At 49.0% G+C, this 17,749-nt stretch overlaps 1 protein-coding gene across 1 annotated transcript in view; it reads left to right on the top strand.

The window, feature by feature from the left end:
* Positions 1 to 17,749, top strand: part of SCARA5 (scavenger receptor class A member 5) — a 152,515-nt gene that overhangs the window by 92,777 nt on the left and 41,989 nt on the right. The window contains exons 5-6 of the mRNA XM_005284098.4: positions 1,128 to 1,208; positions 7,557 to 7,655. Coding sequence (XP_005284155.2) covers positions 1,128 to 1,208; positions 7,557 to 7,655 — 180 coding nt within the window. The remainder of the gene's footprint in view (positions 1 to 1,127; positions 1,209 to 7,556; positions 7,656 to 17,749) is intronic.

The following is a 17,749-nucleotide window of genomic DNA, read 5'->3' as shown; positions in this document are numbered from 1 at the left end:
ATACAGACCAGAAATATTTATTGATCACTTCTAACTTTATTGCATTATTAGTGTCAGTTCTGCCATTTCTGCCAGTTCTGCTAGGATTCCTTTGGTTCCTAATATACTATAAAAACTCCTTATTGTCCTTAACTCAGGTGGCCATAGATGGCTCCTTTTCCTCTTTGCTTCCCTTATCAATTTTCTCCTATTCCTAGTTTCTGCTTAGAGTTATTACTGTCAACTGTCCCATTCTTCCATTTATTATATATGTTTTTTTTTAATTATAGCTGCTTTCACTTCTTTCTGCTTCTAAGTCCAGTTATTTTTGTTGTTGTTGTTTTTTAAAGCAGTGTAATGTTCTTTCTCTATTGTGGGATTGTGGCTTTTTGGGCATGTATACAATATTCTTAAGCAGTTCCTAATTATTATTCACATTTTTCTGTTTAAATTCTTTCTCTCAACTGATCTGGCTCATAATTGTTTTCAGCTTTGTGAAATTGGTGCTTTTAAATCACCAACTATATGCATGACTGGTTTATACTTTATTCTGTTTGCACATAACAAATGTAATCAAGGCGTGATCCCTTGTACCTAAGCTACCACTAATTTTTATTTCTGTGACCAATTCCTCGTTATCTATTATGATGAAATCTAAGACAGGATTCCCCTGCATTGGAGGGTTTAATAGTTCCGAAGCAAATTTTTTCAGAAATGTTTGCAGAAAATGGTGAAATGTGGACTTTTCATTCCGATTCGGGCTGAAAGGAAATTTTGACATGTCCGAATTTCTTCTGGGATGGAAATTCTGAATTTTGACCATCTCTAAATAGGAGCCTCAGACAGGAATCACTTGGTGAATTTCTCTGCCCTGTGCTATTCAGAAAGTCAAATGAGATGATCATGGCCTTGAAATCCATGAATCGGGGAAGAAGGCACATGGCAAACTTCACCTCAGTCATGGCGCTTGTATGTTTTGGGGCAGGGGCCTGCCTTTATTCCATGTCCATTAGGCACCTCCCACACATCTGGGCATTTGCTAAATAATAATTGACAGCTATGTGCAGAGTTGTGCATGTTTTCCATCTGCTGCTGCTACTGCTCTGTCTAAAGAGAACCACTAACCATCTTTACGTGTCATATTTCAGGGCCCCCAGGACCAAAAGGAGACCAAGGCAATGAAGGAATGGAAGGCGAACCTGGAGTTCCTGGTTTACCTGGACTAAGAGGTAACAGACTGTGACGGGTTGGATCACAGAAACCCCCTTGGGAGCTGCCACCCGATGTGCAAAGACTACCCCTGCTTCTGTTTTCCCTGCCAGCTCAGGACTCCAGCACCCTGTCTTGCTGAGCCAGACACTCCTGTTTGGCTCCACACACAGATCCAGGGTCTGAATCTCCTGTCCCAAAGCTGCAAGTTTACCTGAAAACAGCTCACAGAAGTGTGCTTGTCTTTAGCACTCAGATGCTCAACTCCCAATGGGGTCTAAACCCAAATAAATCCGTTTTACCCGGCATAAAGCTTATGCAGGGCAAACTCATAAATTGTTCGCCCTCTATAACACTGATAGAGAGAGATGCACAGTTGTTTGCTCCCCCAGGTATTAATACATACTCTGGGTAAATTACTAAATAAAAAGTGATTTTATTAAATACAGACAGTAGGATTTAAGTGGTTCAAAGTAGTAACAGACAGAACAAAGTAAGTCACCAAGCAAAATAAAATAAAATGCGCGAATCTATGCCTAATCAAACTGAATACAGATAATTTCCTCACCAGTTCCAGAGTGCTCCCTTTTACAGGCTAATCTCCTTTTAGCCTGGGTCCAGCAATCACTCACACCCCCTGCAGTTACTGTCCTTTGTTTCAGTCTCCTTCAAGTATCCTGGGGGGGGGGGGGGTGGAGAGGCTCCTTCTTTAGCCAGCTGAAGACAAAATGGAGGGGTCTCCCACAGGTTTAAGTAGACTCTCTCTTGTGGGTGGAGACCTCCCTCCTATGCAAAGCCCAGCTCCAAGATGGAGTTTTGGAGTCACCTGGGCAAGTCACATGCCCCTGCATGACTCAGTCTTTGCATTGTCCACATGGCATCTTGCATGTCTCCAGGAAGACTTCTCATGTGGATTGGAGCATTCCAAGATGCATTGTTCCCTAAGTGTCTCCTGATCAGGTACTTAACCTGGCAAATTCCTTCCTAAAGAAGCTGACCAAATGCCTCACAAAGCTTACTTAGAAATCAGGCAAGCATACAGCCCATATTCTTAAGCTCGAGTAGAAAATGATATATACGTACAAATAGGATGAATAGATATAGTAGATCATAACCCTTACGGAGATATGTTACATGGCACAGGCAGCACAAAACATATTCCAGTTATGTCATCCATACATTTATAAGCACCCCCTCCCCATAAAGCCTTATGGGGTACACTGTCACACAGACCATCTACTAGGTGCCTACAGGAACTGCTCCAAAGCCCAGTGAAGTCAATAGAAAGATGCCCATCGACTTCACTGGGCTATGGCATGCTGTTAGCACTACACAAATAATAAATATCAGTAACACAGAGATGAGCAAGACCCATCGGGTACCAGCCCTGCAGCCAATACAGGCTTGTTTCCCACAGTCGATTCTCCAGCACTTTGTCCAGTCTGGTTTTAAATGACTCAAATGATGGCGTTTCCATCACATCCTTTAGGAGACTGAGCCGTAAACTAGGAGCTCTCATTGTCCCAACATTTCCCCCTGTGCACCTCATTTTTATTGTTGGCTTAATTCTATTCAGTTAGTGTTACAACACATAACTACCTTTGAGCGGCTTTGTAGAGCCCCAGACCTAGCAAGTGGTCTTGCGATGTGACCTACAGGTTCGGACACTGGCTCCACAGGCAGTCAAGGGGCTCTATTCCCAGCTGTGCCATTGATTTGCCATGTGACCTTGCTAACTCGCTGCCCCTCTCTGTGCCTCAGTTTCCCCACTTGTAAAACTCAGGGTACAGATGCCAGCCCTCCTTGAAAGAAGCACCTCGAGGCGCTCTGGATAAAACACACTACAGAAGGGCTAATTATTACCCCTCGTTATGTCACCCTAGACAATTCCTCTCCCCCTCGTCTGCAGCATTCCAAATATTTTGGAGCAACGATCCCGTTCCCCAGGTTCCTGGGCGTGCTTAGAGGCTGACTTCCAGAGGTCACCGCCCTGGAATCTCAGCCCATGTTACTTCTTGACCTCTGTCCCCTCTGTAATCCGATCCCCTTTCTCCTTCCATTAAGCGAGATTGGGTGGGATAGTTTGACTTCCTTTTGGTGTACCAGCTGTACTGCCCCAATATGCCACTATAGAGTGACCCCTGAATTATGGCAGGCTTATGGGGGCCTTCAGGTGTCCATCAACCATACCCACAGGCTTCCCAGATAGGGAGGCTGCCCGGGTCCTTGAGCCACTGTAGGAATTAGCGCTTCTGGGGTCGGAGGGGGAGTGGCACATCAGTCATCATCTGCCAGTCGCTGCCGTCCAACGCTGCGATGCCTTTGCCCTACGAACACCGTGATTTGGGTATGGAGCTAAATAAACTCCCTGCTCCTTTGCATTCCTATGGACGCCCCCACGTGCTCAGAGACGCAAGGTGAGCCTTTGTCTCTGGCAGTGCTGATGGCTTGCTGGGATAGTCTGCCACCATGGTCCTTTGATATCCTCCAATGCTGTCTTCATTCACTGGCGTACTAATTTAATGTAAACAAACAAAGCATCTGATTGCCTGCTCCTTTCATAGCCGCACGCTGCACTGGTCAGTGGAACTAAAGTTTGCAGCAAACCGATAACTTCTAAGCAGATGGTTTGCAGGCAGGAAACAAAGAGTTAGTATCAGCGACAGTAAAACCAGAGGCAGCGGGAAGCAGCCGCACATGGGGTCCTGAAGGGCCGGGGAAGGGGAATTTGAGATCCTGGTGGGGTTGGGGATCTGGACCTTTCTTAGGGGTTACATGGAACTGTTTCAAAGTTCAGGAAACATTTCCCCCCCTTAATTGAAACCATTGTTTGTCAAGGTAAATTCAATTAAAAACAAAAGGAAAACCTGTTTTTCTATCTAAGTGAAAGTCTGTGTATTGGTCGAAAGGGGCTGAGACAGACATCGGCAGCAGCCCAGAACTCCCAAAACCAGGGCCGGCTTTAGGCACCGTGGGGCCTGATTCGAAGGAGCTGCCGTTGAAGTCCCGCCGCTGTCTTCGGCGGCAGCTCAATCACCGCCGCAGAGGAAGGTCTCTCCGCCGAAATGCCGCCGAAGACAGCGGCAACGGTTGAGCTGCCGCGGCCGACAGTGCTGGGACTTCAGCAACATTTCAGCATTTCAGCGATTGAGCTGCCACCGAAGACCGTGGCGGGACTTCGGCGGCAGCTCCTTTGGGACGTTGCGGGGCCCTCTTAGGGGCGTGGGGCCTGATTCCGGGGAATCGGCTGAATTGCCCTAAAGCCGGCCCTGCCCAGAACCAAACTGAATCAGACCACAAAAGTTCTGAGCCTCGTTTAGTGACCAGCCCGGATGGATACAAACTTACCCAAAGTTTGGGGGTGGTTTTTTTTCAGCCCCTTTCCAGTTCTGATCCAAATCTAGAATTCCAGATTTGCGAGCAAGTCTTTTAGGTGGCGCAACCAGTATCATAAAACAACCTGGAGACGTCAGATGGGGAAAAGGCCTATTTGACCATGCAGTTTATCTCCCAGGCGATGCAAGGCTGTTCCCTCCAGGGTATTCTCCAGGGCTTTGTCTAGCCAAGTGATGGGGCTTTCACACCTTCCAGTGGGAGACTATTACACAGCTTCATAGACCTCCCTCCCTGGGTCAGGATGCCGTGGGGGAGAAGTCCTTCCACCCCCCACATCAGACAGTTTCCCATTGAGCATGTGAAGAAAAATCACTGGGTTAGGCATCTAATCCCATTGACACCCCAAGACACTGACAATATCCAAATGACTCTCCTTTCCCAACACCCTGTCCAATGGATCCTGGCGACGTTGCCGGGGTGCAGAGAATCCCAGAATCCATCACCCTACACAGGGCAGCCAACACATTCTCGGTTTCATCCCACTCCCCAGCTGATGAAAGAGTCGCTCTCCGTTGGCTGCGAATACTATCCTCTCGCCTGGAGAGGACAGGTTGGGTTTGACCATGTCAGCCGCGTGACCCGCTGGCTGAGTGCAAGCATTCCTGTCATCCTCTAGTGGCTGGATCCACTACACCTGCTGCTTGCTGCTGGCCTTCCTCCTAGAGCTCCGATGCTTAAAGGCATGGGGTGTGCTGCTAGAAGCCCCATGTTCGAGCCTTGCTGATGACTTGGGTGTGCTAGGCTGGCTGGCCCTGTAAGATACACTCCCCTGCCCCAAGTGGGACTGTAAAACCAGCCAAGCTGGCAGAAAAACCCATCTGTTCTACTAAAGAGCTGGTCAGCAATGGCTACCCCTGTTTGCTTCACGCTCCTTGACAGATTAATGGCTGATGTTATTTGGGTTTAATCAGCAGCACAAATGGATTGTCTGGCAGCTGCCGCCGCTGCTTTTTTTGTTTTGTGTTTTAACTCTTTACGATTTGTTTCAATTTTGAAACGTGCATGTACATGTCCGCCATTGCTGGCTCCTTTGCCTTTCGCACGGGATCAAAGAAATTCTCCCAGCCACGGCACCCCCATGGCCCGGAGCTTAGAAAGGAATTCAGCCTGTGATGGGGTGCAGGGGCAGTATGGAAACGGCTACCCAGCCAGCATTAATTCCCCTTGTGCATAGCACCTTCCCCCAGTCAGACACCTCAGACAGCTGCGACTAATCAGATCCTGAAGCCCCACGCCTGCCCTGGGAATTATGATGTCCCTAGAATGCAGCACAGAAAGGGTTAGGGCCCAGGCGGTATCCCCTGCCACCGATGGGAAAACTCCCATTGACATGGGCTGCTAGGATGATCAGAGGAACAGAGAACCTGCCTTGTTAGAGGGACTTCAGGAGCTTGGCTTGTTTAGCCTAACCAAACAAAGGCTGAGGGGAGATGTGATTGTTCTCTATAAATACCTCAGAGGGATAAACACCAGGGAGGGAGAGGAGTTATTTCAGTTAAGGGCCAATATTGACACAAGAACAAATGGAGAGGAAATTGGCCATCAATATGTTTAGGCTTGAAATGAGGCGAAGGTTTCTCCCCGCCAGAGGAGTGACGTTCTGGAACAGCCTCCCAAGGGGAGCAGTGAGGGGCAAAACACCTAACTGGGTCCAAGACTGAACTTGATAAATTGGGGGGGGGGAGGGTGGAATGATACTATTGCTTATGACTCATCCGTGACTTCTGTTAGCATCTACAATGGCCAGAGATGGGGACACTAGCCGGGGAGGGCTCTGAGTCACTACAGAGAATTCTTCCCCAGGCATCTGGCTGGTGGGTCTTGCCCACATGCTCAGGGTTTAACTGATCACCATATTTGGGGTTGGGAAGGAATTTTCCTCCACATCTGATTAGCAGAGACCCTGGGGGTTTTCCACCTTCCTCTGCAGCATGGGGCACGGGACACTTGCAGGTTTAAACTAGTGTAAATGGTGGATTCTCTGTAACTTGAAGTCTTGAAATCATGATTTGAGACTTCAGTGACTCAGCCAGAGGTTCTGGGTCTGTCACAGGAGTGGGTGGGCGAGGTTCTGCGGCCTGCGAGGTGCAGGAGGTCAGACCAGATGATCATGATGGTCCCTTCTGGCCTTAGAGTCGATGAGACTTCCCTGGCCGCAGCACTGGGCCCTGAGGTTCAATTCACCCATGCAGAGGGACCAGCACAAGGCCCAGGTACTGCTTAAGTCCCACTGACACCCACAGATGGCACATAGTCCTTGTACTATCCCTCTGGGCGGGACATACGTCACCCTGAGTGAGCTGCCAGGGCACAGGCGGGCACGACGGGATGGGATGGAGTCGAGATGCCATGGTTCCCAGTAACCAGCGCTCTCAGAGGAGCATATCGAGTAGAGAGGGAAAATGAGATTGGGACACAATGCCCAGTGCTAAGTCAGTTCAGGGTTCTTTAAAGGCCCTTTAGGGAGGCTGTGGGACGGACCCAGGAGGTCGGGGCATCCTGTGGATTCTGGAGCCGCCCTGCTCCCATCACATGTCCTGCGGGGAGGTTGCCCTTTTGCATTTGGCTGGGTCGCTCTGCACCAAGCCCGAGCCCCCGCGAAGGCACCTGAAATGTTGCAACGTGAGCTGTAGATGTACCAATGGGTTCTTCACCGTGGAGGTTCGGATTAGGCTTGGGCCCGGACTAGAAGCCTGGATCCAGAGCCCCACTGAACACTGGGGAATTAGGGAGCTGTGTGTGAGCTTTGTAGTGCAGGCCCGTCTCCCGTTCCGATCCGCCAGGAGCAGCGAGGGGATTTGGTTTAGCAGGACGGCGGGATGGAGAGGGCGCGCCTGTCGTTGGTCTCATGCTGCCAGGTGGGCCTGGCAGAGCCAGTTAGCACGCAGCCGGCACGCAGGGTGCGTGCTCTTTGCCGGTTTGGTTTCCTGCTGTAATAACAACACCTTGTCTGTTGTTCGTTCCCAATCCAGGGCTCCCTGGGGAGAGAGGGCCTCTGGGACCACCCGGCCTGAAAGGAGACAAGGGAGACCTCGGCCCATCCGGCCCTACTGGGATGCGAGGATTCAAAGGTACTGTTCAGGGTTCATGCTCCAGGCGCCTGGCATGGGGGTTCTTGGTTCTGTCTGGCCTTCCCGAAACGTGTTGGCTTTGGTGACACCTGCTGGTCAAACGTAGAGGAGAGACGATATCTCCCAGGTGCCCATATAGGGCCTGTTAATTAGTGGCCATTTAGAGGCCTGGGATGAAGGAGGATAAAACAGGGCCAGGATCCACCCAAACTCTGTGTACCTGGACTTGCGTCAGGCTTTTTATACGTCCCTCAGGATGGGAGGGGAGTTCTTACGTGCACACTCACTAGTTAGCCTTATATCAGGGTTTATTTTCTGCCACCTCTTTTTGGTTTCTTGTGGTTTTGAAGCGGCTCATTATATCCCAGGTTAAAAACAGGTGTGAGATCATGGAGCACAAACCGTTATTTTGATGCCATGGTACAGCTAGAGTTTATGTACCTATTTTAGCAGAGCAAATGAGTAGGTAGGCTGTCTAAAAAAATCGCATACCGTAAACTTAAAAAACACCCATAAGAAATGGTTATGTTTCCAAAACACGCACTTTCTGACTCAAACACCGTTTATTTTAGCTTATGGTAGCCAAGAAAGAACAGAAGTCAAGTCTCCCTGAGAGGTGCACAGTGTGTGTGTGTGTGTGTGTGTGTGTGTCTTTGTAACACTCTACAGCAACTCTAAAAACCAAAGTGGCTGCTCTCTCTGCAGGTAGGCGTTGCACTTAGAGATTTAAAGGTGCAGAAAATGAAAGCATCATCGTTTCAAGCCAGGTGCACCCACAGAAAGTTCCCAGTGAGGCCTGCTTTGTCCTGCTTTGCATAAGAACCCCAGAGGGGTGAAGTGTGTGTATGTGGGGAGGTGGTCAGGCAGGGTTAATGGCATGCAGTACATGCTTCTCACACAAATAAACAACCCCTAACACAGAACCAGAGCAATTGACATGCAGCCCCTGTTAGTCTGGTGTCTTGTCTCTAAAAGAAATCAGGAAGGTGAAAGAAACCGTCCAGTGAACACTTATGGAATAACCTGCCCTGAAAAGAACTTTCTTCCTGACCCCAGGCAGATACTGGTGGGCTTCTACGATAAAACATGAGGGTTGATATTCCTCACACATTTTTTGCCCTGTTCCTGCAGATGATTGTCATATAAATGTCTAAACTGTTTAGAAATTCCACTATGCTCTTAACTTCAATAATATACTGTGACAGTGAGTTCTCCAGGTTAACGGTGCATTGTGAAAACAAAACAAAAGTGTCTTCTTTTAACATACCTCTCGCTCTGAATCACACACATGCACCTGGTGCACCATGGGAAAAGTACCACAGAGAATGAAACCTTTCAGCTTATCTGTACATCCATCAGAGACAGGAGACTGCATTAGATGGACCTCAGGTTAGGAACTGCCAGTCTGGATCAATCTGTCTACTCCCAAATATGTACTCAGCACCACAGCAATTACCACCAGCATCATTCCAGTCCATTGAAAGGCCCAGTTCCTCCGTCTGTCCCTCGTTTCATGCCACCTTTGTAAGAGGAACTATTCCTGGTGGAATACACAGATTGCAAAGCAAAATTGCAGCCCGAGGAAGCTCTGTCCTAAAGGGAAGAGATGTGGGAAAAGAGATTTATTGGTGACATTGCAAAGTGGAGAGGAAGCCACACAAAGATCTCAGAGCTGCAGCCCTAGGTAAAGAAGGTGTCCTGCATATTTAGATCCTCATAATGCAAACCAAAGAAGGGGGAGTGCAGTAGATGGTGCTGACTAGCTCTTCTCCAGCTCTGATGCTCTGTAAAAGAGGGAGAAATTAATTCCCTGGGGTGGTTGTTTTGCAGCCAGGGAATGGGAGGCAAAAGAATTTCCTTGACCTCCCTCTTACAAGATTGAGTCGGGCCTGGTTGCACTCTGGGGTGGAAACAGCCCACCCCACCCCCGCCACCACCAGCACCACCACCACCCATTTCCCAATAATTCAGTATGTCTTGGTTAAGTTGACTTGGCTTTGTTTGCCAGGTAAATATTCAGCAGTCCGCAATGGGCTAATCATGGGCAAGGTGTCCCGCTGATTTGCTCATGTCACCCTCTCATAATGGCCCATAGAGGAGATAAGCGCTAATATTACTACAACTAGGAAGGATGTGGACTACAGAAGGGATGTGGACAAATTGAAGAGAGTCCAGCGGAGGGCAATGAAAATGATTAGGGGGCTGGGGCACATGACTTATGAGGAGAGACTGAGGGAACTGGGCTTGTGTAGTCTGCAGAAGAGAAGAGTGAGGGGGAATTTGATAGCAGCCTTCAGCTACCTGAAGGTGGGTTCCAAAGAGGATGGAGCTCGGCTGTTCTCAGTGGTAGCAGATGACAGAACAAGAAGTAATGGTCTCAAGTTGCAGTGGGGGAGGTTTAGATTGGATATTAGGAAACACTATTTCACTAGGAGGGTGGTGAAGCACTGGAATGGGTTACCTAGGGAGGTGGTGGAATCTCCATCCTTAGAGGTTTTTAAGGCCCGGCTTGACAAAGCCCTGGCTGGGATGAATTAGTTGGGGTTGGTCCTGCTTTGAGCAGGGGGTTGGACTAGAGGACCTCCTGAGGTCCCTTCCAACCCTGATATTCTATGATTCTATGAACTAAGAGAAATTCTCCTTCATCTGGAGTCACAGGGGTCTGAGAGCTTGCAAGAGACAGTCCTGAGTTCTACTTCCAATGTTGCATGTGTGCAGTTGAACTGGTGCCTGCGATGTGTGCATTGTCTGTCTGCAGCCATGGAGTCATTAAAATAAGGTAATGGGATTCCTGGTAGCTTATAGGTGAGATGCACCAGGCTGGAATAGTAGCACTTTGTTTAGCCGCATGGATGTGTCCCCTTGACTATGCAGCACTGTGCCTGTTTCGTGGCCCCCAGGGTGCACTGCAGCATGCTAGCACTGGGAGGGGAGATGTTTGAAACTCATGCACCTCCACGCAGGGGTGTGCTGTCCCTGTCGCATGCTGCAAACATGTGAGAAGAGGCGGGATTCTCGACCAAAAGGGCAGTGCCAGCAGGAGGACGGAGAGTCCTCTTCCCTCAGTGCCATGCAACAGCGAAACAAGAAGGATGCAGAAGGGCTCCCAGCTCTTCAAGGCAGATCCGGGGCACCATGATTTTGCCTTGTTCTATCCGTGCCACAAATCAAATGACGCTGCTTCAGCCCAAGAAATATGTCAGGATGCTTGGATCATGAGCCTCAAAATCAAAGACTGTCCTATAAGTTGTGGAATGAGTGGCAACCCCACCCCCTTGTCACTGCGGTAACTTTGGCGACCATGTACCAGATCCCAAACTGGTTTGTCAAGAGGGGGAATCTGTTCTCCGCATTGGCCTCCCAGATGTCCTCTGCTTGGCACCGTCTTGCCTTCAAAAGGTTTCTGTGCTCCGAGGGCTGCATTGGCTCTTCAGATCTCCCGGCTGACTAGACAGTGTTTGTGCAGTGCTTGGAAGATGGAAAGCACTTGACACTGTGAGTTGCTGTTATTAGCCCATGGCTCCCTCTTGTTGGAAAAGAACAAAGAATCCATAAGCCCTGGTATGTCTGTGCGGGGACAGGACTGGAGCCAGTTCTGGGATATGTGCAGAAAAACACAGCTAGCTTCCTTCTCAGCCTACACATGGCTTGATGCAGACAGCAGGGCCCTCACCCGTGTGGGCCTAGCCCTCGGCAGGATGTACTGGCACTGAAAGGAAGGAGGGAAGAAGAAGGGAAGACGAGAGAATAAATGTGTGGGTTGCAGTAGCACCAGTTTGTTTTCTTTGTTTTACAGCCACTGACAATTTTCCTTACCGGGATTTTTAGAGATGAGTACAGTCCCTGAGGGCATGGGGCTTCAGCATCCGCAGCGGTGCCACTCGCCAGGCGTGGTGGCCATCACACTCTAGCTCAGTCACAAGGTACAGGCTTGATGAAGGAACCACTGGCCGGTGTCCTGCAGCAGGTCAGACTAGATCAGGGGGTCTCAAACTTTTGTTTCTTTTTGCTGGGACCCCCTTTGAAAATATTTCAGGCTGTGACGACACCCACCCCAAAAATGTGACAACCCTCCCATACCAGGCCACCCTTACTTCTGCACTGCTGCTGGTGGCCGCGCTGCCTTCAGAGCTGGGTGCCCGGCTAGCAGCCACCGCTCTCCGGCCGCCCAGCTCCGAAGGCAGCACAGAAGTTAGGGTGGCAATACTGCGACCTCCCCTACAATAGGTTTGCAACCCCCTTTTGGGTTGGGACCCGTGTTTGAGAAATACTGGACTAGATGATCATCACAGTCCTGCATCTTTTTCAAGAGCACTGCAATTCTTGGGGGGGGGGGGGGCAGAAGCCCCTGATATCACAAAGGAGCTAGCGATCGGTGGTTACAATGTGGCTGGAAGCCAATCACACAACCTGCTTTTTGGCATCCCCCAGCCAAACCCACATGATAGTTATGGTCTGTGGTTTCCTTTCCTTTCCGAGACAAGGGGACGGTAGATTTTTCTCATCGACTGTTGCCAAATAACGGCTTGACAGGCAAAGAGTATTAAGCAAAGCTGAACTAACCTTTACTTCAGTCCCGGGCAAACACTCCCCCTCTTAACCCTGGAGTATGTTATTAAATACACATGTTTCCTGCACACCCATGCCAGTGTGTGTGTGTGTGTGTGTGAGAGGGAATGTTTGAGTCCTCGGCCCTGTAAATGTTTGTCCAACTTGATTAGACACATTCAAGGCCAAAGTCTGGGTGAAAACAAAATTTGCCCAGCGGAAGGAGCGGCTCTGCTTTCCAAGAGATGAGTCCAATAAGGAATCGCATTCTCTGGGTGGACAATGTTATTAGAGTTGCGGTTTGAACCTGCACACATAAAATAAATACATTAAACTGTCCTGTGTGTGACTTAACGACTTCAACGTGGGCCTGTCGGGAAATATTACACTGGGAATCGCAGCCTATGATCCGGGAACACTGCCAAACCAGCCGGGCTTTGTTTTTCTCACGGCGGGATAAGCTTTTCTCGTGTTCAAGACGATGTTTGAGAAACTCCTTCAAAAGGTCTCTCCTCTTTTAGTGCCTGCCCTTCCACTCCTCATCCTACATAAGGAAGACAATCTCCACCCCCGTCCCATCATTTTTACAGTGAACTCTGTTGTCAAGATCATTTCATTTACTTAAATCAGTCTACGTGCCCTGAGCTGGGACTCACACTCTGAGTGTGAAGTCTGGCTGCTGGGTCAATAGTTTTCGTTAGCTACATTAATATGATGGCCAAGACATTAGGAATCAGCCTCCTTCGTGCTGAAATAAGAGAACGGGGCTTGTTCATTTTCCCCACTCATATTGGCTTAATAGATATTGACCTACCTGCCCAATGCATCTTAGACCCTAGCAGGCTATCTCCAAGGTTTGCGTATCAGGCTGGGGCTGGGGACAGGAAGGTGACCTTTTCCAAGGTCAGGCGGGATCTCAAACATGGTTGTCAGAGTAGAGCAACAAGCAGGATGGGAAAAGTCATGAACTTCTCCTGCGTTGCAGTAGATCTGCCTGTCCATCCACCCAGGTACTTACATGATCTTCATCATGGTAGAGAAGCCAGGAATAGGCTGACAGGGGGTGGATCACTTGATGATTCCCTGTTCTGTTCATTCCCTCTGGGGCACCTGGCATTAGCCATTGGTCTGACCCAATATGGCCATTCTTACATTCTTAGAGTCTGGTGCTTGGTTTAATGAGAGGCTAATTTTTCACTGTTGGCCTCAGGTGGGATATGTCGCTTGGCAGGCACACCCAGCGTTTGTAGGGGCGAGACAGCACTTTTCCCACTGGGCAATAAGTGATTAGGTTAAATTCACTTGGATCTGATTTCTGATTGTCCTGGGCTTCCGGGCAACAAGGCTGCTGGGGCCTATATGATAAATTGTGTCTCATGATCTCATGCCTCTTGCAGCTCTGGGCTTAGACTAATCGTTTGATCTCATCTGGCCCCTATGAGAGGCCCCTTGACTTTAGGTGAATGTTGCAGTCTTTGAGGTGCTGCCCTCAGGGGGTTAGAAATGACTGATTTTCTTTACCATCTAATGCGTAAGCTGGTCCCCTGGAGGGGTCACTGGTCCATGCGCAGGAGGGGATGGAGACCAAAGCAGATTGTGATGAACTTCAAAAAGATCTCACAAAACTAAGTGATTGGGCAACAAAATGGCAAATGAAATTTAATGTAGATAAATGTAAAGTAATGCACATTGGAAAAAATAACCCCAACTATACATACAATATGATGGGGGCTAATTTAGCTACAAGAAGTCAGGAAAAAGATCTTGGAGTCATCGTGGATAGTTCTCTGAAAATGTCCATGCAGTGTGCAGAGGCGGTCAAAAAAGCAAACAGGATGTTAGGAATCATTAAAAAGGAGATAGAGAATAAGACTGCGAATATATTATTGCCCTTATATAAATCGATGGTACGCCCTCACCTCGAATCCTGTGTACAGATGTGGTCTCCTCATCTCAAAAAAGATATACTGGCACTAGAAAAGGTTCAGAAAAGGGCAACTAAAATGATTAGGGGTTTGGAACAGGTCCCATATGAGGAGAGATTAAAGAGGCTAGGACTCTCCAGCTTGGAAAAGAGGAGACTAAGGGGGGATATGATAGAGGTCTATAAAATCATGAGTGATGTGGAGAAAGTGGATAAGGAAAAGTTATTTACTTATTCCCATAATACAAGAACTAGGGGTCATCAAATGAAATTAATAGGCAGCAGGTTTAAAACAAATACAAGGAAGTTCTTCTTCACGCAGCGCAAAGTCAACTTGTGGAACTCCTTACCTGAGGAGGTTGTGAAGGCTAGGACTATAACAGAGTTTAAAAGAGAACGGGATAAATTCATGGTGGTTAAGTCCATTAATGGGTATTAGCCAGGATGGGTAAGGAATGGTGTCCCTAGCCTCTGTTTGTCAGAGATGGCATGGCAGGAGAGAGATCACTTGATCATTGCCTGTTGGTCCACTCCCTCTGGGGCACCTGCCATTGGCCACTGTCGGTAGACAGGATACTGGGCTAGATGGACCTTTGGTCTGACCCGGTACGGCCATTCTTATGTTCTTATGAAGATGCGTGACCGAGAATACCCCACCCTCTAGGGTTTAAACATTTAGAAATTTCCTCCCCGCTGTATCCATGATGGAACAGTCCAGTGTTACCGCCCACATTCCCGCACATGGGATCCCTTCCCCCAGTCCTTTTTCTGACTGTCATCCACAAATGTCCCCTCCTAGCGATTCAGACTCAGGGGTAAATGGGGATGCCTCAGCTTCCAAATGTGCGTTTCAAAACTCCCTGAGTTTCAGGGGTGTTCAGATCTGGGGGACTGGTCCAGGCCCATCTCCAATAAATGGCCAAATACGCTGGCGGTAATTGCTGAATTTCTATGATTTATAGTCATTGCTGTAACTTGTAGGAAGCAGACACATGGGGAGGCAATACCCCAGTTCCATGCTTTCAGTGAAGGGCTGGTTTTCTGGACTAGTAACCTTTCATAGACACAATGCTTTTTGTCTGTGTATACTGAGCATAGTCATGTCACCGCTGAAATGCAGTCACATCTGGGGTGGAGTGCTGCACCCAGCCAGAATACTCCACAATGCACCGTGGCATTGAGGAGGGGAGATTTTAGCTGTGGTCACTGGGAAAAATCCCTTCTCGTTAGTAGCACCACCAGTAGAATAGATAAGACCTTGGTTTTAAGGTCTCATGAAAAAAACACCCCTCACCCAATCCAAAGCCTGCCCAAAGGTCAGTTTGTCTACCTGGGAAGTACCACATGGAGGAATTGGATGGGAACTCTAACCAATGCAGGAGTTTGGCAGCTGTTACTAGAGCTAATTCTGATTTTTTTTGACAGCGATTTCAGCAAACAGAAATGTGATATTGTTCTGGCAGGCGCCCGCTGTTACACAGAGTCTGGCACATTGTTGTTCTTGGTGTGCATGTTATGGTCAGTCTTTGAAGAAGTGCGGTGTTGTTAGCGTTGTAGTGCACGTCTATGAATAGAAGCATTGCGGCTTGCAAGCAGCAGCAAGTTAGAAGCACTGGGCAGCATTGGCGCCCTGCCTTAATCTCTCTCACTGGGACAAATTCTTAGGGCAGTGTTGCTCCCTGGGAACGGGGCACTGATATGGGCTGAGGGTCCTGGAAGAGGAGCTTGTCTGCATGTCATTTGTGACCACCTCTGCTTCAAGACTGGTGCGGTGTAAAGAAACAAGCTGCACTAGCAATATGCCCAAACGCCACGTCACTGATGTCTGCTGCAGCGGGAGGCCAGCCTGCAAGGCCCCGACATCTGCTACCACTCAGCAGTGAGGTGACAATATGGGTCTCCCCCAAATTCCGTCCCTGCCCCCCCTCTCTGGACGCCTGGGTGAATCCCCAGAACACACCCTACTACCTCTCATGCAGGGGTGCTGGAGCAATTTTTATAGTGGGAGTGCTGCTGATGGAAACCATGTATCTGGTGTTTGTTATTACTAGTTCAATCCAGGGGGTGCAGCAGAACCCCCAGCACGCACAGTCCCAGCATGTCACGAGGCAAATATGCCCTGTCCCCTTTTTTGGGATGGGGTAGGGGTCATTATAGCCCCACAGTTAAGTCCATTCAACCACCCTTAGCCTCGGGGTGGTGCGGCCTATGGGCCAAAGTCAATATGGCTGCCTTTCCCTCAGGGCTGTGTGGTGTAATAGCCAGAGTGAGTATGGGCGTCCTGAGCCTTCCGGTAGGACATAGCTGCAAACAGTCCAGTTAACTCAGCCCTCAAGCAAGGTGGAGTTAAAAGTTGTCTAAGGATCAGGGGCTCTCTGACCCTTTATGTGGGACAGAGCAGTAGACAGTCTATCGCATGGTGTTTTGGCTCAGGTAGGTGGCAGACAAATGAAGGCCTCTTGGCCTAAGGTGGGGAGGCTGCTGCCCCTGGGGTGGAGATGGCAGCAGGGGGTAGGAGGACCCGGGCCCACCCTACTCCACCAGGTCCCAGCCCAGGGCCCTAACAGTGGCAGATGGTTCCGCCACTGGGTCAGCAGGGATCTGACCGCAACATACTGACAGCACCCGGCCCAATGGTCAGCCCCTGGCCACTTCCTACCCCGTCTCCTAGTGTGGTGGTCTGGGCGTCCCCAGTGTCTCAGGGTTCCTCGGTTCAGGCAGTTCCCAGCAGTTCCAAGCTGTCACGGGCATCCTCTTGTGTCGCGGTGTGGCTGGCTTCCGCAGTCTGGGGTGGCAGCGCCTCCCAGGGTGGAGCTGGCTGTCTGCATCCTCCCTCTTCAGTGGTCAGCCTTGACTGATCTGAGTAGTTGCTCCCTGGTGTGACGTTGTGCACTCCATATGATGTTATGAAAATATGCTAATGAGTGTGAATATAATGTAACTGGAACATGCTTCATGCAAAAGGTCTCTTGTAAGGCATCATTACAAAGTTTATAATCTACCTAGTGTGGTCATCCTGTTTGTATGAATGTATCATTCTTGTATCTGAAACTAGTGAATATAACTCTGAGGTCCTATTGTAGTTATGCAAAGTGTGGGCCATTAATGGTGGGTTAGAATCTTAATGGCTCCCATCAAATAGGACAATTGACTGTAGATGGCTCTGTTTACTTGCAAGCTTTCCTGTGAGTCGGGCTGGGAAGAATGAAGGCTTGGGGGTCTCACAAGACATGTGACCAGGTCACCTGGTACTGGAATCCATCTTTAACCTGGTGCTTTTCCATTTAGAAGGGGGGGGGGAACCCAGAGAGACAAAAGATTCCCGCCTTGTGCCAAAGCTATACAAGGGGGTGGAACAGAACAAAGGAGGCTGCAGTCATGAGAAATCCCCTAGCTACCACCAGAGCTGGAACAAGGGCTGTACCAGGGGAAAGGATTGAGCCCAGACTAGGAAGGCATCCAGTCTGTGAAAGAAGCTTATTGGAACATCTCTGAGGATGAGATTTTATCTGTAATCAGTTTCTTAATGTATTAGGCTTAGACTTGCATGTTTTTGTTTTATTTTGCTCGGTAACTTACTTGGTTCTGTTTGTTATTACTTGGAACCACTTAAATCCTACAT

The sequence above is a fragment of the Chrysemys picta genome, chromosome 3 (genome assembly GCF_011386835.1).
Source record: "Chrysemys picta bellii isolate R12L10 chromosome 3, ASM1138683v2, whole genome shotgun sequence".
NCBI lineage: Eukaryota > Metazoa > Chordata > Testudines > Emydidae > Chrysemys > Chrysemys picta.
Note: the sequence above shows the minus strand (reverse complement) of the source record. Positions and strands in the feature narration are given on the sequence as shown.